The 24,246-nt window shown below is 41.9% G+C and overlaps 1 protein-coding gene across 5 annotated transcripts in view; it reads right to left on the reverse strand.

Moving 5' to 3' along the window:
* Nucleotides 1-23,620, reverse strand: part of IKZF1 (IKAROS family zinc finger 1) — a 300,870-nt gene extending 277,250 nt beyond the window's left edge. For all 5 annotated transcript variants that reach the window (XM_069216910.1, XM_069216902.1, XM_069216894.1 and 2 more), the window contains exon 1: nt 23,467-23,620. In XM_069216910.1, coding sequence (XP_069073011.1) covers nt 23,467-23,608 — 142 coding nt within the window. In that variant the 5' untranslated portion in view covers nt 23,609-23,620. The remainder of the gene's footprint in view (nt 1-23,466) is intronic.
* Nucleotides 23,621-24,246: the final 626 nt, after the last annotated feature.

The raw sequence follows: 24,246 nt of genomic DNA on the forward strand, positions 1-24,246 counted from the left end.
TTGTGGGTGGATGATGTATGAATGTGTTGACCCTACCTTTGATTATCTGATAAGTTATGAAATAATGTGTTTTTGCAGGCTCGGGCTGTGCTAGCTTCAAGAACACATGAAGTAAATTGTGCTTAACAAAGTCCTATTCATGAGACAGACTGACAAGGGTCTGCTCTCTAAGAACCAAGAGATCATTCATGGCTTACTTCCAAAATGAGCCACTCTTATAGGAAAATACACAGAGGAAATCACATAGCGTTAAAAGTTGGCTATGACTCGACCAATCATAATACAGAGTTATATGCAGCAATACCAAGCACCTTCTCCGAAATAAATTTTAGTCCCTTTTAACCTAATGTCATTGGATGTTAAAGTACAATTCTAGTTACACACAAAAAATACATTTTACATTTGTAAGAAAGCTTCCTCTGGAGTTCATCAGGAACCGCATATGAACGCAGAGCAGTACATTTGCACATGTTTTGCTACATGCGACCAGAGGAGAAGTGGAAAGAGAACAGGGCTGCATTTGAGGTTCAAAATGGAGGCAAGCCTAGATTGGGCAAGAACAGGAAAAGATGGTTGTGTAAAGTGCAGTGAAAACTTTTTTGATACAAAAAGTTCAAGGCACTAGACAAGCATTAACGGAAAAACATGAAAACATCTGTATCAAATGCATGAATATGGGAACATGGGTGCAGATATAGTAGATGAGGCTTGCTCACGTGGATGTATGTATATATACATGGATGCATGGATGGATGATATGCAGGAATGCATGGACATATCCTGATGTAGGGACATACACAAATGGATGGGAGAATATAAGTGTATATAAATGAATGGGAAAATGCATGGATGTCAGCTGATGCATGAATGATTACATTTACATGTAGGAGTGAGCAGTTAATTGCAGGGCTGTTGTAGTCAGCGGGTAGGATGCTGATCTGTCTGTTTCCATCTTTAGTTCTCCGTACCCTGTTTGACTTTTCACTCTTGTTTTCCCTGTGTGCCACTCTCAGAATGTACAGAACATCTGATTTCTATCCCATTCAATGAACAGAGACACACTGTGTAAGAACAGCTCGAATCATATGATATGGAAGATTCAGTGAAAAATGAATGGAGTCTGCTTTGTATCAGACACTGTTTTCACTTCAAACAATCTTGATCCTACTATGGCCACTTTGAAAACACAGATTTTAACAACAGTTAAAAATTGCATCTAAGGGTGCAATATCTAAACTCTAGAGCGATGGATGAAACTTGCATTCCTTGACAAGCATCAGTCACAGATGTTTCAGACCAGACTGTCTTCTTCAGTATCCTAAAAGATTTGACACAACTAGCTTTCAAGCGTCATTGTAAGTTTTATGGGATAGTGGTTAAGAGTAGTACTTAAAGCAGTGTGCTTCAAGCCACGTCTACATTTAAGACTCTGCCGTCCAGTGAGAAACGGTGTGATCATAGTCTGGTTAATTGCTATTCTCACTATGGATCTCATGAATCTGTAATCTTTTCTCTGATATTCCCCTCCACCCCCAGTGTTATCAATAACCGGGACATCAGTAACCTCAGGCGGAGGTGTCAGTACTTCCCACCACTACATGTTTCTTTTGAATAACATGCAGGAATTTGCATATCAGTGCCATTTCACCCATGTTCTCCAACACAGTTTCGCCTGGGTGAAACACTACAACTCATTATTCTGGTGGGGCTAGTAACTCCCTACCCGCAAAGCAGGGTAGCCAGTGGCATTGAGAATAAAGCCCGTGTGAATCTTGTATTCACAGAAATCAGCCAGAATGTACAGACAGTTTTAAGCCAGTGTTCTAAAAAACTGCAGTGAAAACCACCCCTAGAAAAAGCTGATCTTGATATGACCTCCTCCCAAGCATCTAGCAGTGTTTCCAATGGCACAAACAGGATGTGACAAGACTAACCTCAGAATTGCATCAGATTGTGACTGCTGTGCGCGACTGGTGTCCTGAAGTACTAGTGAAATACATCCACACTGCATTCTCCAATCCAACAGACTCCTAATCTAATGGTGACTACTCAATGGATTGTTTGCCTCTGGTAACCAAAAACTTAAAGAAAGCAGGATCCACTGTATTTACAACAATTGTTAACTGACTATTTGCTTATTCGTTAAACATTTTTAATTATTCTGAGTGTCATGTTCCTATATTCGTATCACTAGAATCAGTTTTATTAAAATGTGTTAATAATTCACATAATTTACACAAGATAGATAGCACAGCTCATTTCAAAGTTAAAACCTAGGAATAAAAGATATAACTCTTGTCCTGACCCTACAGAACACATATTAAAACAATAGGTAAAATGCTAAGACCAGCCATAAAAACATGTTCACACAAAATCATATCTTACAGCAGTGGTTCCCAACCTGTGGTCCGGGGACTACTGGGGGTCAGCGAAGTATTCTCAGGGGGTCCGCAACTTCTTATAAAATTAAATATGCTTAACAGATTAGGTCTCCAGCTTTATATAATGACCCAGTAGAGGGGGTCCTTGGATTCCAATATTGATTCACTGGGGGGTCAAAGACTTTAGTGTAAAACCACAGCTTCATACAAAAAAGAGCATAGGACATGCTATTGGCCCAGGAAATCTTTCAATTAATTGAATAAACACCATTGATTAAATCCTAAATCTGTTGATTAACAGCTGTATCCTCCAGTGACATTGAAGAATCTTTAAAAACTGCCTTTAAAGTTCCTACTCCAGCCACCCTGACCCTGTGGGCCATAGCTCTGTGGCACTATATTGATAATATTGCAGCCACTTCCTCGCCTACAATGAAATCACAAGGTAAGCAGACAATTACTATTCTTAAGTTAGCTGGTGAATTAAATGCTACTAATGGTCCTGTAGCACTTATTGTGCATCCCACATATATGGCTGCTTTAAAAACGTGTCTCAGGCCTGCCATTGCAGCCTGCGTGTGCAGTTTATAACTGCCATTTCGACCTGACAAAATAAACCTTTTGCCAGGCCTAAATCTTCCTTTGTGATACGTATAAGTCACTCCTAGGGTACGTCCTAAACAGCACCTAAGGCAGGGTGCATGCAATTTTAAATTTTACATGTCCTGGTAGTGAAAAATGAATACATTCGTTTTCACTACTGTAAGGCCTACTTCTCCCATAGGATAACATTAGATTAGCAATAACTTTTATTTAGGAGTAGGTAGAAATGTGGAAGCAGGTCGAAATGTAATGCTTGGTGTCTAAGGAATTGTAATTTTAAATCCTCTTTAATGGTGAAATCAGATTTTAAGTCACAAAAATGCCACTTTTAGAAAGTTGACATTTTTAGTCCTAACCATTTGGTGCCTGCAATCTGTTTCCTGGGTCACATGACTATGTGCAATTGGCAAATATTGGTCCCAGAAAGCTACACAGTAGTGGGTCTGGGAGATGGCAGAATAGGCCATCCAAGGAAAGATGGAGGGCGGAACTGTGGACAGCCCTTCTTGCAGTTCAAAGACACTGCTTCAGCTCACACGCAAATAACTTCAGACTAGCCTATTGTGACTGCAGACAGGCTGGGGCCAGTACAGGAAGGCAAGAAATTTCAAACATCTCCGTAGGGGAAAATTCCAGAAGCTTCTTCCACTTCAAAGGTAGCACCAGTTAAAGAATGGAACCCTCAGACCCATTCTTCATATCACTTCTGGACATGCGGAACGCTCAGAAGATGAACTGCTTTGCTGCATGCTGCTTGAAGGACTGCTCTGCTACCTAGCTACAAGAAGGACTGTCCTGCTGTCCTAGTGCCCGAGGAAGGAAGACTGGACTTGGTTCTTGAACCCAGAACCACCAGAGTGACTCCTAAGGCTAGATGACTGGCCTGCTGGTCTGAGCTACAGGGAGATAACAAGCTCCAAAGACCAGTGCGGCATCTGCCCAGCTGCCCAGACTCAACTGGTCCTGCCTGTGCCCTACTGCTGGCCTCTACCGGAGTGAGTCCTGATCCCCAAGAGGCAACCCCAGGTCCTGGATGCTTGGCTGGCATCAGAGTGTACTGCCACACACAGTGGTGCAACTCGATGTAGCGCGACGCAGGACCTCGCATCACAGCACCTCACATCCCCTGACTGATGGCCTTATTGGAACCAATACAGCGTGATGCAACTCAACAGAGGAACTTGCATCACAGCCCTTGTAGCTTATCAGAACCGATGCAACTTGACACAACTCGACGGAAGACCTTGCACTGCAGCCCTCACAGCTCCCACAGAGGCCTTGCAGCTAGCTCCTCATTGGAACTAACGCAGTGCGGGCAACTCAATGCAGTAGTAGGCCTGGGCAGAATTCCAATTACACCAGATTATTCGGAGTAATTTCAGTAATGCTGCCTTACTCTTTGATGCAGAATTATCGATAATTATGCAATTACTTCTCATTGCGTAAATAAGATTAATTTGGGGGAAAAAATCCTAATATGAAAGCACATTTTGCAAGCATGAGTGGCTGCTCGAGGTCGCTATTTGTATTTTGTTGCTATCAGCGCTGTTTCAGAGTGCAAAACGAATTATCGCATCCCTTTTGGATACAAGGGTGAATTTTGTGCTAGCAAAATAGCACTAGGAAAATAGCACTAGATGTCAACAGTAAGTTGGGGGAAAATCCTAACCCAGAGGCATATTTAGTGAGTGTGAGTGGCTGCTCACACTTTCTATTCATTCTCCGTTGCATTTAGCAATATTTCCTAATACAAAATGCACCCTACTATCCATTTTGGACACAAGGGTGCATTTTTTGCACTAAGAAATAGCGCTAAGCACAGAATAACTCTTTTCACATATTTCAAGTGCAATCTTGCAGAATTTTTTCAGGTAATTGTTTGCTACATAAATAAATTGTCTCTAAGTTAAGTGAAGTGAGCAAATTTGTCTTTTGGGCTAAGCTTCATTTGACTGGCCCATTTTAGGATTTACTCAACGGGATAAGGTGCTGGGGTGTCTAATCTTCTACAAACAAACTGCTGCGCCCTTGAACTCATTACTAGGTTTACTGGACAATTTATGAGAATTTATAAGAAAAACCCTTTATCCTCTTAGAAAAGGGTTAAAAACATGCTTTTTTAAGCCTACATTAGCTGAATAGGGAGTAACATTATCAATCAGTTCAGCACCTCCAGCTGTGTTAACGTACAACATGCTATATAAGCAATGTCTCTCACTCTCTCTCTTTCTCTCTGTCTCTCTCTTTTTTCCTCTCATTTTCCCCCTTCAGTTTGCTCTCTCTTACTATATATTGCTTTCTTTTTGTTTTGACTTTCTCTCTGCTGATAGTTGTCCATTTGTGCAAGTAGCGTCCTTTATCGTCTCAATGATATTAACAGCCAGGCTCAGGACTTGAGTATTCAGGATGTTAGCTTTAAGAAGCTTCCTTTGTAGTTCTCTAGATCCTCTGCTCTCCGGTACTCCCCAACTTCCACACCAACAGGCTTCTTGATACCTAGGACTCCAACAGAAGGCAGTCAGGACACAGAAGCAAGCAGAGTATCCCTCTGTCCCAAGGGGCAGGATAGAAGCATGGTTTGCCCAGATCTGGTGGGGACTTTCATTAAAAGAGTCTCTGGATCACACTAGAACAGCTTGGCTGCTTTTTGAACTAAGGAGGCAAGAATTTCTCCATGCTCTGAACTTCTACTGCAAGGGTTATGGCAGCTGCTCAGAATTTTATAAGAGACTGAATTAATGTTATTTCTGCAAATTTTACGATTGTATGACATTAATCCTAACATTTGCATAATATGGTCTTTCCCCTCCCTTTTAATTATTGTGTGACCATTCCAAAGCCTGTGAGATTTAGCTTGGGGCTGGTAGAGAGACAGAGTGAATAATTTAGCACATCTAAAAATGTCTCTGGCATTTACTTCATTCTATCATCTTAGCTCCCTTGCACTGCATGTTCAGAGAAAATGGCGGCTGCCAGTAAGAGCAGAAGGGAGTAACAGTCCACTGAGCATCGGAACCAATGGAAAGAGTTGATCCTTTGGAAAACAATATCTCTGCAACGTGAGAAGTTTAATATCTCAGCCAATCTTCCTGGGCTCTCTTGGCATGACAGCCCAACCTAGGGATGGCTCCAGTAAGATCTGTTCACATGTTGATGGCCTGATTAAGGTCGGTCGAAGTCAGGGTACTGTGTATTGGAAAACACTAGCTCAAATACGTTTGGCTGTATTTGTAACCTATTTAAACAAATTATTATAGAAATTAGATAAGACCATTATGAGTCCAAATATATGAGTCCTAGATATTTAAACGTATTCTGTTCAAAATAATGTGTGCTGGTTCTGGCTCTACGAAAATTTTAAAATATACAGTTTCGATGTTTACGTTAATTAAGCGTAAGCACATGGCCCACATAACAAGAAAAACAAGGTATTTGCATGTTCAATGTTACATATCCCCGTGCACATGCTAAGAGGCCTGGCCTGTTTTAGGCTTAATGCTTTTTGTAAGTGTGGCATACCGTTGATATTTTTATACAGATGTATGTGAGGGATGAAGCAAAAAGTGCAAGCCTTACTGTTCCCTGAAAATCAAATTATTGGTTAAAAAAAGGAACATTTCTAGCGAATCACAATAGGCACTTGGGCACGTTTGCAGATGATTAGTCAGGAAGCACGTTAGGAACACCTCCTCCCCCAAATTACCATAGGTGAATTTGTATATGCTGTGGATAAGTCCAAGTGGGTCGTTGAGTACACGTTTTACACGTTTACCCGTTGTACAAGTTTTAAATCAACAAAGAGAGAGAGAGAGGTAGGTAGGTGTGTGTGGGTGTCGTCTATGCTTCTTTGCTTTACGTATTTATACATATCATAGAATAATTTTACAAAAAGAAAAAGAGCAATTGTTGCAGCAGAAATAGACCACTATGAGACAAAAACTACCAGATTTGCCTTAAAGTTGCTGTGCTTCGCTGAATACTGCCGGATCTCCTAGAAGGGTAAGGCAAAAGTCGAGGAAAAGAAAATCCATTCTTTATTAGCAGTCAGACAAGTAGATGTCTAGGCTAGTCTAGCGTTTTTTTTTTAAAGTGGATCACTAGTGTCATTTTGCTAAACTCCTAACTCCGAAAGGAGCACTTCACAGATGTCAAAGGTCTACTGGGGTTGACGTAATTCTAAGAGAGAGGGGCTCAGAGGAACCGTGGAAAGGGCAGGCCATGCGGAAGTCTCCTAGCTTTGTGAGTGCTCTATACCGGCGTGGCGTGCCGCAGAAGGCGTCAGATGCAGAGGGGAGTTGGCAGCTCGTGGTTTGCTTTGAAGTCTCTTTCGGATCTGACACTGTGCAGGAAACTGCATACAGGGGCAGTGGGACACCTCCACTAAAAGATGCAATTCTAGTGAGCCTCACTCACGTCTGTGTTCCTTCTGGCACCGCACCAGATATTTAGAGCACCATGGGCTGACAGTAGGATAAAGAAGTAGTCAAGTAGCCATGCTCTGGTAATCGTATTAGTTGAGGACCCCCATGCTGCCCCTTGAATCATATGTAAAGCCCACTCTAAGTCTAGCTGTATGGGAGACAAGGGAGTATAGGGCAGAAATTTGGTCAAAAACAGGGCTCAAAGAAGACACTAAAAGGCGCAAGAACATGCATCACCTCATGGAGCCCTGCAAGACATACCGCCTTCCACCAAACATTCCTGTGACTCTGGGAAATCCCCCAGCCCTGACATCTTCAACACCCACACCACACTTAAATCATTTAGTCAATGAAAGATTACAGACCTAGTGACTCAAAAAGTGGCACAATATAATTAATCTTCTCCTCTGATACAGAACCTCACACAATGTTAAAGGCACCGAAGGAGGAGGGGGTCCAGATTTGCTAATGGTTTGGTTTTGCGTCACAAAAGTGGCACTAATGCAGTGCAAAGAGTTGGTGTGAGATTTAATACCCATCCCAAACCAGGATTTTCACTGGAGTGCTACCCAAAGTAAAAAAAAAGTTGTGCTGTGCATACGTTATGCAATTTTGCATTAAGTGGGTGTTTCTGTGTAACCACCTATAGATTTTGATGCAAATCCTTATCTACTAGAATTTGTCAAGCGGGATTTGCACCAGAAACATATACCTCCTTGAGGCAGGAAGTAGTAGGTGAAATGTTGTAATCTCTCCTATTTTTTTATAACTTTGCATGTGTGCTGCATTGTAAAGCAAGATGTGTAAAGGAGGCAAAGTCTCAAAGGGTAGTATTTGTACTTGAAGGGTCCCCTTCCAGTGCAAAACCTATGCTTTAGAGAATGCACACACCCTTAACCATTTTATGGCTACAAAAGTCTGTATGTGAGGAAGGACTTCTCATGTTTAACTATAAGAAGCAAATGTTGCTTTTTAAAGATACAGAGATTCGGACTAAGATCAAAGACCAGCAAAGTGTGATAACTAATGCTCTAAATTGGAGAAGGCCCCCAGGATTAGAAAGGCACAGATGGATCATATCATAGTCTTGTGAACATAAGACTGTAAAAAGAGCCAAAATCATGAATCGGATTCTGATCATGACTATACTGTCATAAACGGTGTAAAGAGCAACTCTTTGGCACCTTTGAGAGGACAAAGCCATCATAGAGAATCCCCCGAGCTTCTTTTGGATGCAGATCTAATGGTGACATAATCAGAAAAAGTATCAGAACTGAAAGCTCCTATACTTCGTCTAAGAAATCAGCATTGCTTATAATGGATCCTGCAAATTTCATTTATTTCTGATGTACTTTAGCTGTACTTTTATTTCCGGATATATATATTTATTTTTTATGTAACTTTAAAATATACATTGTGTTTATTTTTTTCTATATTGTAATGCTACAACAATGTAATTTAGGCCGTATTCTGCACAAAGGCTAGCTGAACACCACAAACTCTTCAGCACTAGCATCAAAGGGTTCCATGTGTTCATTTTTTTGTGAGTTATTAACTCAGATTAATCTTGAGGGAATCATTTTAGGATGTTTAATTTAAGGACCCCTTTTTTTCAGAAATCTCATATTTATTTGGGCATTCCTGATGTAAATCGCTTTTACGGGGATGATTCCATGCACTCTATTTATTTAACCTGAGCCGTTCCTTCTTGCCTTTTCTTTTAACTACCCCCCCCCCCCATCCTCGAAACCATGTGGATAGTCACTGGGCAATTGAAGGCACCAGTGGCAGCATGTAGTACACAGCAATGCCAATACCATAAGGTAACATAACATCATATGTGTCTATGAGCAGGTAATATTGGTGACCACATTTTTACTTGTTTCTTCCTTCTCTCAAACGAGTTTGTTGTGCAAAGAGCCAGGGCGAGAAACTGAGAAGTTTGCTCTTTTTATCTTTTTGAGGAAATCCACTCAATCGCCAAAGCTGTATAAGCAGAAAATAATTTGTGACAATTCGTGGCAGAATTACCATACTAAATTAAGAGCATTACATATTGCAGCATCAAAGCAAGTAGACATTGTGGTGTACTCTTGAGACAGGCCACAGCAGCTCGAGATGTAAGCGCAAGGTCTCCATCACAGATGTCCTACAGTGTTTTTCCTGTGGCTACTTCCTGCATGAATAAGGGTGCTAAAAGTATTTGAATTTGGTCATTTAAAAAACAAGCTCAAAATATGAGACAAATACATAAACCAAGAGACATACTTCAATCTGGGGTACATAAATAGATCGTAAGCTCAGAATTAAATCGTTTACTCCCCTTAAATGTAAATTTCTACTCAATTTTTTGTTTACGATTACTTATGTCAACAGAGCAAATCATAAATGTCAAGATCCTAATAAGAAAGTTTTACTTGTATATACTAAAAAGGAGAGGATGGAGAATACATCAAAACAAAGTGAGTTTTTCCTAAAAAAAAATTCCCTCACAACTGCTGTCACTGAGGAGGGTGAGGCAAAAAGGCAAGGGGGTAGTGAGTGTGTTCAAGAAATACAGGTATAAGATATGTCCCTACAAGTGATTCCCAAAATCATTTATAAACTCTGTGGTTATACAACATTCTATAACAACCTGCAGAAGGGACTTAGGGCCAGATGTAGGAAAGAAGCAAATTGCGACTTGCAATTTGCGAGTCCGTGCGACTCGCAAATTGCAAGTCGCAATTTGCTATGCAGAAAGGTGTCTCAGACACCTTCTGCGAGTCGCTATGGGGTCGCAAATACCCACCTCATTAATATTAATGAGGTGGGTCGCAATTTGCTACCCCATAGCGACTCAGGCCACTCACGGGGATGCAGGCCTGCTGGGAACAGCAGACCTCCATGTCCGTGACTGCTTTTCAATAAAGCTGTTTTTTTTTTTTCCAAGTGTAACCCGTTTTCCTTAAAGGAAAACAAGCTGCACTTAGAAAAAAAAAACGAAACCTTTTGTTTCAGATTTTTTCAGGGCAGGTAGTGATCCCTTGGACCACTGCCTGCTCTGAAAAAATAATTTTGGGTCCAGTCACAAAGGGGAAGGGGTAACTGCGACTCCATTTGCGACCGCGTACGTGGTCGCAAATGGAATTGCATACCACTGCGACTCGCAAATAGGAAGGGAACACCCCTTTTGCGACTCGGAAATACAGTTTGCGAGTCGGTTCCGACTCGCAAAATGCATTTCTACATAGCAAACATGCATTTGCAACTCGCAAACGGCGATTTTCGCCGTTTGCGAGTCGCAATGTGTTTGCTACATCTGGCCCTAAGAGCCTGATTACAACCTTGGTGGATGGTATACTCTGTCACAAATATGACGGATTTCCCGTCCGCCATCTTAAAAGTTTCATTATATTCTATGGAACTTGTAAAACGGCAGGCGGGATATCTGTCACGTTTGGATGGAGTATCCCATCCACCAAGGTCATAATCAGACCCTCAGTGAAAATGGCTACACAATTGATTCTAACACCTAACAATACACAACTGCACTCCATTTGTTTCTCGGTCATTGAGCATTATTTTGCTAGCCTGATGAGGAACCTTGCCCCAGATCCTAGAACCTTTGGCCCATATTATAGTATTTGAGTGTCTGGGAAAGATCAATTGAAGTGAACATACCGGGGAATGAAGAGATCTCTGAAAGTAACAGATTAGCAAAGGCCAAGAGATGGTGAACTGGAATGGGAGCAGGACGGTGTCTAATAGTGTGTCTGCATCAAATGCACAGCCCAGGTGAGATATGTGGCTTATTGGCATACCATTTCCTGGGTCACTTGGACGCATGGATATCAAAAGTGGTAGGTCCAGAAGCAGTTGCCTCTGCAGTCTGCCACAATCCCAGGCCACCTGCTAGCCTACAAATGGTGCACCCAGAGTTACAGGATGAATAGCAGACATGGAATGCCTTGGGAGGAGAAGGGACTGGAACTTAATTGTCTCCTGGTAAATTGGCGAGAAAAGGCTGCCCAAACCAGCCCATTGACAATACATTTTTTGCCAAGACCGAACACTGCTGAGTGCTTAGAAAACATTGTTACACCATGCTAAGTAAGAGATCTGGGCCTTTTCTAAAGAGCTGAAATGGAAGGCCCCAAATATTAAATCTCCATCTCAATTGTGTGTGGACACAATTATTTTCTGGCCCATTCAGCATTTTACTTTGCTTTCCTAAAAACAAACCCTCAAACCATGCCTGTACTTCTGAGACATGAAATACAAATGGCCCAAGTGCACAAGGAGATTTCATTATGCATGTCGGACCACTGTTTGTTTTCACTTTCTGGGAGTCCTCCATGCTTTGCTTTGCATGGAGGACTCCTCCAGGGAAAATTAGTTATGGTAGTGGACAAACTCTATTGTGGGGGTACTTTCTCTGTAATGCAGAAGTTCTTTGATGAAAGGAGGTCAGGTCAAGGTAGCTAGCTGAAGCTCTCTCATTGAGAACCTAGTGGTTGACTAAGATCCAAGGACCTCTAGACAAGTATGAGTTTTTTTCATTAAGTAGGGTTACAACAATATGCATTCTAGTTTAAAGGACTCTAATCTATCTGCAATCGAAGTTTCATGGTTCATACGTTGTGGGAAAATTAGTCATATACTTTTCTGGAGTATTTTAGTTCAAGGTTAGTCATTTTTATAAAATACAGGGCCTCATTACGGGTTTGGCGGGCGGTGGAGGCCACCCACCAAATTCAATCCTCCATTAGGCTGCCTATTCGGCCTTAACACCGCCATCCCTAATAGGAGTTCACCGCAGAGCCGGCAGGCGGAAAATGCGTTTCCGCCCGCCGGCCCTGCAGTGAACAGTTTCTTAACAGTGACACGGGCTCCTAATGGAGCCGGTGCCAATGTGGCAGTGCGGTGGGTGCAGCAGCACCTGTTGCACATTCCACTGCCCGTAATTCGGGCAGTGGAAGGCATGACGGGGCTGTGCACAGTGTCGGCGGACAGACTGTGGCGGCTCCCCACTGTCATAACGTGGCGGTCGGACCAACACAACCGCGTGGTTTGGCTGCCATCATGGGGCTGGCAGTCTGAAGACTGCCATACTCATAATGGGGCCCATAGTATCTCTTGGGAGGTTGTGTGATTGATCTTAAAAAGCTTCTATCCCCCTGTTGTGTACATTGCTTTTTTGCTGGGTCTTCTTGTATCTGGAATTTTGACCTTTTTCTCTAAACTATTGTTGGGAATATTAGGACTCTGTGCATTGCGATACCCTTATTTTGTGCCACAGTTTATGTGCTGTGCTACTAAATGGCCCAGTTAAAAATTTCAGATGGTGCAGAAAATGCAGCAATGGTTTAGAAGTTAAATGTCATGCATCAGCTGCAATGTCTATTTACATCCCCAAAATATCGAACAAAAAGGCATGGCTGCCAGGAGGACTATTTTGCTCTGGTTGGGCTGCACTTTAAAAGCACAACTTTGACACATGGCAGAGAAAAGTGGCTTTGCCATCTAGGAAAACCTATTTTTTCACAATAAATAAGTCACCCCTGAACAATGTCTTAGCAGACCTTATGGTTGTGTGCTTGAGTTGTAAAATGTGGTACACAACATACTGGGAATACAATGCTATCATATTGAATAAATACCTAAAAGCTGTTTTCACTGTGAACGGACCTGGGTGTGATTAAAATCTTTATTTAAAATCTTCATCTGGGAATAAGCTGCAAAAATTATTCACAATTATTTACCCCTTAGATGAAAAATCTGATTTAAGAATAAAAGTAGATTTCGATAATTGTAGCCAACAAATAACTTTATAAAAATATACTTTGTGCTGTTCAAGCTAAAAATAAGGTAGAACCAGTTTAGCTCTAGTTGTTAACAACTGGACACCTAGCAGGGATTAGCCATATGAAATGGGAATATGAGCAGCTGGCAGATCAAAGGATAGCCCTCACACTTCCTCTTTTGACTTAGAGGTGCCATATAGTGCTGCCAGAACCTGTTCCGATTCATTTCCAGACAACCGAACATCTTCTGGCTTTACATACCTCTATGTCCTGATCCTGACCATTTGCCTCATTTCTCCTCTTTTTCATAGTCTAGATATAGAATGCAGAAGACACAAGACTCTTGTAATGGTTATATGCTAAGGTTTCTGCCATTAGAACATTTGTTCTGACCCTTATGGTGACACATCTAACAATTATTGGAATGGTTTAGAGTTCAGCGAAGCAAGCGCTCCACCATAAATTCCTGAAACTTAGACTTAGACTGTTGAATTTGTGGGGAGTCAGAAAGTGGATTGTTAATTTGGAAAAGTGGGCACCCTTACCAGTTTAATAAACACTTCCTGGTTAAGTCTCAGCACAAGCCTCAGAGAACCTCTCCTTAATCCCTGGTAGTAGTGGTACAAACAGAAAGCAGTTCAATATAGAAAAGTGGATTCCTTGAATCCCCAGAAATGTAGAAGTATTCCCAAATTATATTTGTATGTTTATGGCAGATTTTTACATCTCGGGCCACAGGACACACAATGAACTTAGTATGTGAGCTTACCTAGGCTTCCTCCTAACTCCTACTACTATTTCTACAGCATAGGACTTGAGAAATTGTGTTTTTCTAATGTCTCCACTTGTGCCCGAGTTACAATGTTTTTTCATGATTAATTCGGGAAATTAGGGATGTGCAAAGTGGTGAAATGTAGTGCTTTGCAACTGCATAATTCCAAAAACGTCAACAAATTTGTGAATTCCATACTTTGTGAAGTTTAAAAAAGCTGGAAAGGGTATGCTGTAATACAGGGTCGCAAGTGTCAGTCAACAATTATAGTGATACACATGCCATGTACTCCCTCTTATGAGATGTCAAGAGGACTTCAGGCAGTAGGCAAGGGGAAGTACGCAACTCACCAGGCAGTGTTGACCCACTGTCACTCCACAGACACCCAGGGCTGGTAACGCTCAGTGATAGCAGGGAAAACAATTCCCTATGGTTGAATTTTCGGGTAAACGCGTGCCAACTGGGAACATGACACGATTTATGTGAAACCCAGCAAATCCAGAAACCTTATTCATCTTCTCAAAGTATGAAATTGTCATAAATCCCTCAAGCACATGGGAGAGGTTTACTTTTCACACACCTACTAGAAATTCAAGTGTGAGTGAGCCCATAGTCAGAAACATGAAACTACACGCATGAAAAAACGTTTGTGAAGGGAACCGTTTGATTGGCTTTCAAATCCTTGTGCACGGATGACCACCTCTCTTAGCAAGGTTTTGCTCCATCAGTTCACACACTTACTCCTCATCTTGTGTCTTCAAAAGTTCATTCATTTAAAGATCCTATTCCTTGCCACTGCAAGGGTACACCCTATAAATATGGGTGCAGGTCTAGATGATAATGGTTTAGTCTTTATCAAACTAAATCAGGGCCTCTCACATCGCCTTAAATTTGATGCAAACCAAAAACTTCTGCTACTACAAACTAACTTTTTTGTCAAAGAAATAAATGGGCATCAATTGCAGACATCTTGTACCACACCCTCCTTTCCTCTCTTTTGTCCAGGCAAGGAGAAGGTGTACAAGTGTGGGCAGTGGTTTAGCAAGTTTAACAGGAGCAAAAATTGACTGCCCAACATAGAAGCGGCTGCACCGACAGAATGGTGAAGCTGATTTTTCAGTTTGAAAAGGTTGATCAATTTTTATGACAATGGCACTTCTCTTCCAAAAAGGGTGAAATGAGCACAGTAATACATAGAGCATATCTTTTAAGTCTGACTGAGATCAATCCAGGTGGGCCCTCTGTCCTATGTAATCAATTGGCATTAATAACATTGTATGTGTTGGTTGTTAAGCTTATTGGATATCTCACTTTTTACATATTATTGAAATCTGAAGAACTGTTTGTATCTGTTCATTGAACTGCTTTGTTGCAGCCTTGAAGAAGCTCACATGGGAATTCCCCAACACTGAGTGAAACATTTGTTGCCTGATTTAATTAGCTAAAACTATGGATCACAGAATCTATATATAATAATGGGCTCAAAGAGGTTCAAATCACATTTACAAAATACTTCTACCGATCTAAATACTGTGAAGGAAATGCAGTATCTGATTGAAGAATCCCAGTGCAATCAAGGATCAAAATGATAAACGCTGAAAACTGACATTGGCAACAACATGGCCGACAACTGACTATCTGGTGTGTAAAAGCCTCTTCCAAATAGGTTAACATCTATCACATCATCCGATCAAGTGTTGAAATGTGCACTGGGCATAGAACTACGTGACAAACCAAAGGAAGCTCAAATTGACGCATGCACCAACATCTCACATGGAGCTGCACTAGTGGCCTTTAGACAATGCAGATTCGGGGATTGAAGCTCCTCCTTCTGCTCGAAGAGTGATGAATGACAGAGGAGCATCAACAGCTTCCGCATGTGTAGAAAATAGGATCCAGAAATGACTGCAAAATTCAGCTAATGTCAATGATCCTTGTGCATAGGTTATACAATCCAATTTAGGGGCACCAGTCATTTTGTTATGAATTCTTAATTACATGTACCTTAATTTCAAATCTATGATGGGCAGTTAGTGAAAAGGGTCCTTTTTGTAGCTATGCTTTACGTAAACCAACATATAATGCATTTTGATGAGACCTGAACATTTCTTATGGGACCTTTGGAGAAAGTACACAGATGTATCCCAACACGTACCTTCAAAGCAGTGATTTAACAAGCTCCAACAGTGCACAGCAAAAACTCAACTTTAAAAAAACTCACTAAAATGATTTTTTTAAAATTCTGTTTAGTACAATTGGAACGTTCGAGTTTTCATTTGCCACTAACGTTTAATTTCGTATTTATTTAAGTGCATTTGCATATGGGTTTTTTTTTCGGTGTTGGCATACTACAAGCCAAGTATCTATTACATTGACCAGTATGGCATTTAAATTAACTATCTTGTTTTGGGGAATATGAACATAAAACAGGGCTTGTGGCTGTAAGACAGAATATCTTATGGCCTCAGATAAAAATAAGGAACTGGCCAATGGGAGAAAAACATTACATTCATCAAGCTTCGTTCTGGAAAGTATTCTACTGGCTTCAGGAGGCCATAGTTGTCAGAATGCTCACTTCCACATTTATATTTCCTCTATTTCTCCATATGGTCAGCAAGGAGTCCTGCAGTTGCTGCTGTCAGCGCAAGGTTTGCATTAGGATACTAGGACATGTTGAAGACCTAAGAAAATCTTTGCTACCACACGTTGTTTATTCTTCTGTGGACTGAGCTATGTAGTGAATGGGGTGTTTTTATGGACTTGGTTAACCTACTGTATTGCTTAAATATATTATAGACAAAAGGTTAAACTTCAACAGTAACATGGAATAAAAATACTTTCAATTATTTAAAAAAAACTGTCAAATGTTTCTCCATTTTGAATTTTAATGGCAGAAATACCAACTTCACTTGAAAAGCAAATCAAGTTTATTTTCGGAAAGGGTCTGAAATTCTTTTAAACATGAAACTGAAACGTCTAGTTGGCAACCTCCATTTAAACTTAAAAAATCTAAAGACATTTGTTTGTGCCTAGTTTTGACTGGGGAAGGCTCCAATGCATAGGGGGTAGAGAAAAATGCCCAGAATCTCACAATGTGGCCAAGTAGGGGAAGGCAACATTGGATCACGGGTAACCTGATTTCACAGTCGATAAGCAAGTTACTAGAACAAGGTCTGGAAATCTGAGGATTTTTGCCTACCCATTACTTTGTATTTTTTATATATTCAGAAACGGATATGCAATCTGGAGACATACGCAGAGCGCCCCGTTTTGTAAACTCCACATTATGTCACAGAACGTTCCATTTTCCCATTTACAAAAGAATTAAAGCACACGATAAAACTCAATTTAGAGGTGCCACGGAGTAAAGGGAATGAAGCATTGTACTTAATACTAGGCATGAAATTAGATAACTGCAACTCTGTGCTTTGATTCTGCAAGCTGATCGAAAGCCACCTGTGCCTGCGTGTCATGTTGGAAACTCGTCTTATAGCTGCCTTGTAGCCTGAGTAAATAGTCTGTGGCAATATTTTAGACGAAGAAGTAGCAAATTCAAATATTTTCTAAGCCAAATCACCTGAATGGAATATATCATATGATGAAGTAACATTTACCATTTTGTATAACAAACCACAGTAAAACACTGGTGTGTACTTTCATGTTTATGCTGTAATGTGTAAATGAGCTGCAAAGACAGTAAATCTAATTAGGCACATACAAACATTTTAACAGGCCAACATAAAAATGTTAAAGTAGCAAAGAAAATGTCTTTTGTGATTTTCATGTGTTTTTTTCCTCTTCGTGTTTAATTTCTGTTGGTACTGACCGAAGTGTGAAACTTCTGCTTTAGCTCTCTTCCCCCTTCATTTTCTTCCTTTTCCTTTCTTGTAGCATTTGGCCTTTAATTTCTGTGTCGAAAATAAGCCACAGAGTGTAAGGAGCCACTGCCAGGTCTATTCGCACTCTCTCTGACACTACTTGTCTTAAGTTCGACTATTTTCAAGGTGTTCAGAAATCAGCAAAAGAAGCTATTTGTAAAATCCATTTAACATAAAGTGCAACTACTGAAACAAAAAGATAGCCCTAAAGTATGACAGTTAGTGCCATATACTAAGGGTTTAGGGCAAGATAAACTGTTAACTGATTAAACAGCTCAGTATGTTGGATGCCAGGACGCAAACATCTGCTAGTGATGTGCAGTGATAGGTTAGATCCCGGGTGGAAATAAGAGGATTTAGTCTTTCTAAAATCAAAACAATGATAGACAATTGGTAGATCACCAGCCTCCCTCCACGAGGTCAGCAGGTGGTATTAGCTGACCAGACTTCCCAGGCCAGACTCCAAAAACCTACTAGTCACTCAAGTTGCGAAAATGTAGAAGGTCTGTGGGTGATAAGGGCTACATCTCAGGGTCGAAGATGACTATCTGAGGTTCTTCAGATGGGTAAAGATACACCTGTTCCTGGCTGCTTACAGTCAGGGATGACCCGAGGACCTATTTCAAGGAATATCTTCAGAATGGGAGGCCAGTTTGTCATGACGTCTTGTCACACAGTGCACTCATTAAGATGGACAAGGAAGCCCTCACCTTCCCTTCTGTTCTTCATAGCTCCTGGAAATTGTTGAGAAGGGAAATATGTAGCATACAAAAATGTCCAAATTACAATAGCAATAGTGTTATCATTCGGTCTAAAGTCGAGCAACCTAAGGATCCATACTTATAGAAGAAGTCCAATATCAGATCAAGAAAGCTTGACACATGCCACATTTTCAAGATAACCATTGACTGCATACGTAATGTGCTTTTAGATTCATTATATGTACATTTACCCAAAGTGGACATCTGGAAACTTGGCATGGACCATGGCCCACTTTCACCGGTGCTGGACACCCTGTGTGTAAAACATCACTATTTTGTAAAATCTAAAACAACACCAGCAGAAAGCTTCCTTTTGCACGTATTGCCTACAATTCAGAAAATAATTCAAGATTTGCTCTTCCTCAACAGTGCAACATCTAAGCTATAGAAAGGACCAGGGGGACCGGATCCATGTGAGATTTTCAGCACGACCATATAAAATAAATATACATATATTGGAACTATTGGGCTTGCCCTGAAAATCTAGCATGGAATTTATTTAGCATAAAATTGACCTTCCTAGACCTGCACTAGACATTCATGATCTAAACAGAATTTGGATGTCCCCATTCGAAAACTTTTGGTGGTGCAGTGGAGTTTTAGCATAGTATAAACAAAACCTTATGACTAATATGAAAACATTAGCAACAACTATCGCCAATAGTTGTAAATACCCATAGGGCTGACATTGCCTGTTTGGCCTCAGGAGACAAACGCTGCATATCTAATTAAAAAGGCAGCAAAAAAATGTATTTCTCTTTTTTCATGCAAAACTCGAACTTGTGGTGCTGAGACCGGTTTGGGCACAGCGAAAATGTTTTTTTCCTGGCCGGCTGCTACAACGTGGGACGGTTTTGCTGCCGTGGATGAATAATGCTCCAGAGTACTGTGCAGAACCTTTCATACAACAGCATCCTGGATACATGTGTTATCATATTTGCATGTGGGGTGAACTGTATCCCCTGTACCTTAGAAAAGAGTTGGACTCATTAACTCACATGGTGTGTGGTGCTGGGCTGGAATTACAGAATTTTCCATGGCTGCTTTTGGTTCCCAGTCCTGCCTGTCCATGTGTAAGGAGGAGATAAGGTGTGTGAGGGTGGGGGTGCAAATGGCCTGATGATCTGGGATGTGCCCTCACTGACTCGCAGGGCGACTTAGATCAGTACTGACTGAAATGCACATTTTGTTTACCCTGTTCGGAACATTTTGAAATATGAGTGTTAAACTTCAGAAATGCAGAATATTTTGAGCTGTGCGTGTCACTCTTAAGAAATTAATATTTTTGTCATATTTACTGCATTAAAGTGCAATTGCAAGGGCTGGCTGATTTTGTATCTTTTTAATAGGGGTTGGTTGAAGCCACAAGTAATGCCAAATGATATGATTCATACCCCTTATTTAATAACAATATATATTTATTTTCTTTACACAGATACAATGTGCAGTCTTACAGCACTATTTGAATGTTCTATGAGATCAAAGTTGGCCAGTTATAAAAAGGTATTTTTACCAGAACCAATTGCAACATGTCTATTTTTGATTCTGGCTAATATATGTTGAGGATGCACAAACAAGGAACTTTCTACATGCTAAAATAAACATAATCACCAACAGAAGCTACTAGACCCCATTAGACACCAATAAATACAATTACGACGACAGAACAAAAGCCAGAAACAATTATTTTAGGCCCTACCGTTCCCGGTCACACCCCTTACTCGCCTGAAGCACCACGTGGTGAGTTCAAGGGGCGCCTCTAGAAAGTACTGACTTGGAGAAGTAGAGAGTTGAAAATCTAAATGTATAACATTGTTGTAGCACAAAAGCAAAACAGAGATAGTCTTAAAATAAATGCTCCAGTCTTTCAAGCAATTGGTGTCTCTGAAAGTAGTCTCCGAGACTCCTGTTCCATAATACGACATATTCCAAACCTCTGCGGCGTAAAGGCTCCTAATGCATCTAGCGCCAAACAGACACTAAACTTGATTTCACTTTTGTCGTACACCTGCTACTGCTGCAAAATAGTAGAGTCGTGTATCCTAGAAAACAAGCGTTCTAAAGCCTTCTGGTGAATAAATTCGGGACTTGAAGAGTTCATACATTCCCCCGCCTCTCATATTTCTGTCAGATAGTCGATTAAAACCATTCAGCCCCAGCAGTGTTGGGGCTTTCAGGAGTGAGAGATCAGGAGCGCACAGAGTCACACAAAATGGCCGGTTTTGAGCCGAGCCTCCGAACAGCAGCTGACTGGACCAGCACCTGCTGCTGCCACAGTGCCGCTTCCGTGGGAGGCGTCCTTCCTGCCACACAGTGGAACATGCGGGGGGTCCTTGCACAGCTGGGGGCACCTCAGCGCACACTGCACTGCTGTGGGGGAATACGGGGCCGTCCCGTTGGATAATACTTGGCAATGCCCCGAGTAAGACTCTCTCAGGCACCCACATGTGAGTTAACATGAGGGGCTCCTGGACCGCCGTGGCATGCAGTGGCCGCAGCGCCACATCTCTTCCATGGGCTCTAATAGGGCCGCTCGCTCCCCTTTGACCCGAAAGGCAGAGTTCACGAACTACCTTTCGTAAATAAACAATAATAAAACATCAACTCGTTTTTCCATAGGGATAGGAAGACTAAGGGGACAAGTGATATGTGTATTTGAGAATGTGAATGGCGATGAAAGGCGAGAATGATGGCGCTGGCACGATGATGATGAAAACGATGGTGACAATCTAAACCTAGGCTCAGGGGCGTAGATACCGTTCGTGAAGCAGGTGCAGTGGCACCGGGGTCAGAGTACTGAAGTGCCAATGAACCCTGATAATTGTTATATTTTACTACCCCGAAAGCTGTCAAAGAGGCCAGTTTCCTTGCTTGCCTCGTGGCCTGTGGCATGGTATTCCCGCCACGCTACTGCCTAGTTTGTACTTCTGAATACTCAGAAAAGATGCTACTTCATAAAGCTGTGAGCGTCAATATTTCACCTTCGTGGCTATTTCTGTGTTCAGGCTGCAATCCTACCTCCACCCCGACACGTAACGGTGCAAATAATGCGGGCGCTTGATACCCCCATTAGTGGACTGCGCACCTCTAGTTTAAGGCTTTTAGCACTCCCCAGAAGTGCCTCAGACGAGCAGCTCGCCCGCTGAAAGTTTAGGGAGAAAAGTTAAGGGCTGTCTTGCTATCTACTCAGGAGAGGGTTTGCCATTCTAAGTTGTTCAAACGTAATTTCGTTGTCAGCTTGTCATACAATGTAGTCATCATACCGGAATCACGCGCACGCCTGTCACAGGAGAAAGTGTGTGCTTAGCTTGTGGTGACTGGCTTTAATAATTGTTTTCAAGCATTACAGGGGCACACCGTATCTGCCTGAAAGCAATATCTGAAGCATTTTCAATTGTAAATACTATTCAAAAATGTAACTATATATTAAAATGTAAAGTTCGCGTCTTTTATGGGGAATGAATTCGATGCCTACTGACATTACATGTTCCTAAAACCCAAGAGCCAAGACATGGGCATTGTTTTGACATTCACGTTAAAACGCTTGACGGGCATCTGTTATCCAATTTGCTTTCGCAACGACTTCCTTAAATTGCTGGGCTTCGGTTGTTTCCTATTTCTGCAGCCTCTTTTCCTCACTTTGTTGTGGTCTAACTGCTCCTTTGTGACACTTGGCCTCCTTGTCGCCTTGCTTCAATTTTAATAATGTTGTACTTTTTTATGAAAACGTCTTGGAAAAGCGACCCATGTTTCCTTTACCACCAAAAGAGGAAATCAAATCCGTTAATATGACAAGGAAGGTGCGGTGCATCGCGACCTAGCGCGCGAACTCCTAACACCTGACGAAATCCGCAGAATTCTGTCCGGATATGGCGCATGTTTCATTACACTTTTTTTTTATAGAGTTCAGAAGCAGCACGGAGTAGCCGGAGTCCAAATGCAGCCTGTACAAATGACCGAAGTTTGGTCCCCAAATGGCAACTCCATCGGAAGACCAACATATGAACGGCTCATTCATTACATATGATTAATATCTCGAGTTTGGAACTCTACACACTCCGACACAAAGTCAATGTATATTTACCGTTTCATTGTATATTCGTGGGTCTCCAATGAATTTCACACTCTAAACTACTTGCTTCGCTTTGATAAAAAGTACGTTTAAGAGGTATATTTGGAGTTCAGTTCTTACTCTCAGGCGCGCGCTCTGTCTCCCCCTGCCCCCACCCCTGCCTCTCTCACACACATATATCCTTTGCATGGCATTTCACCGTGCACGCTCCCTCCGGTTTGCGTCCTTCATATCCCTACTACCCATGGAGCAACCATGTAACCTCACATATGAAACGCACGCAGCACAGCAGCAGCCTATCTCACTCCCAATTAATTACGCTTCAATCACATGTCCGTGGACCCCTCACCGCCAAACCTACCCATTGTTGTAATAACATTGAAGTGTATTTGCTAATCAAACATAGAACATAGAACTCTGACTACTACCAACATAACTTCTAACAGCCTCCCAAAAAAGTTTGATCCGTCTATTGAAAACGAGAAGTCAACAGGAGACGAAGGAAGCAACTCCAATGGTTTCACCCAGTGCAAACTAATCTGAAAAGTTTATTTGCGAGCATTCTAACAGGTACAACCTGCAAGAGTGAAGTTTAGAACTGCGTAAACAGGAGTAAGGATGATTGACATTACAGCCGATCCAGCCACTGGGAGGGCTTCGGAAGGCGTAAGGGTGATTGTGGATTAATAAAAAGTCCTTTCTCATTCCCAAGCGGTTTGTGGGTAGTTGTAAGTGGGAAGGGAGGAGGGTGCGCGGCCCCAATGACAAGAGTGCCCTCGGGGTTTCTATTACCTGTTATCCCCGCTGCCTGCAAACAGCTCTCCCAGCCTCCATGCGCCTCTCTGGCAGGTGCCGGCGCACGCTGGAGCAGCTCCACCGCTCGGGGCCCTGCCTCCGCCCCTCTCCACTCCACTTCCTCATTCCAGTGCAGCATCCTCCTCTCCACAGGGCCGGTGCACGCCTGCAGTGCTCTGCCGCCGTCAGATGAGAGTGTTTAGAGACCGCGGGCTCCCCCCTCCAGGGGACTCGAATGGCAGGACTGGCAACTCCCCCTTTCATCTCCTCAGTGCACCACTCTGTCAATCTATCCACGCGGTCACTTACCCAACAAAGCACATCATGCCTACCTGTCTGCGAAAACTATCATCTGAGCAGATGCTTCCAGTCATAATCAACCATACCGCACTTTAACGCGAGGCAATTTACATATAATTTGCGAAACAATTATTAACAGCCCGTTGACAGAGGTACACATGTTATCAACCCAATGAGGATACAATTCCCAGTCTCCCATGTTGTGATTGAAACCTGTCTTTTGCATGTCACAGCAACGAGTGAATCTTTAGAGAGCTACGTCACTGGCAAGTCACACCTGATGAGTTCGAGGGTTTTACACACCTAGAGCACTCTCACTTTTGGCCAAACTCAACGACTTAATTTACTATCAAACAGCCCCACACTCGGGAATCACTTTTTGTTCAAAATAATATTTTTTGTTGGATAGAACCCCGAATTCTCTTATACGTTTATATCTGCTTAATACAACCTCATAAATCACATTTACTTAGCATT

This window comes from Pleurodeles waltl, chromosome 2_1 (genome assembly GCF_031143425.1).
Source record: "Pleurodeles waltl isolate 20211129_DDA chromosome 2_1, aPleWal1.hap1.20221129, whole genome shotgun sequence".
Taxonomy (NCBI): Eukaryota; Metazoa; Chordata; class Amphibia; order Caudata; family Salamandridae; genus Pleurodeles; species Pleurodeles waltl.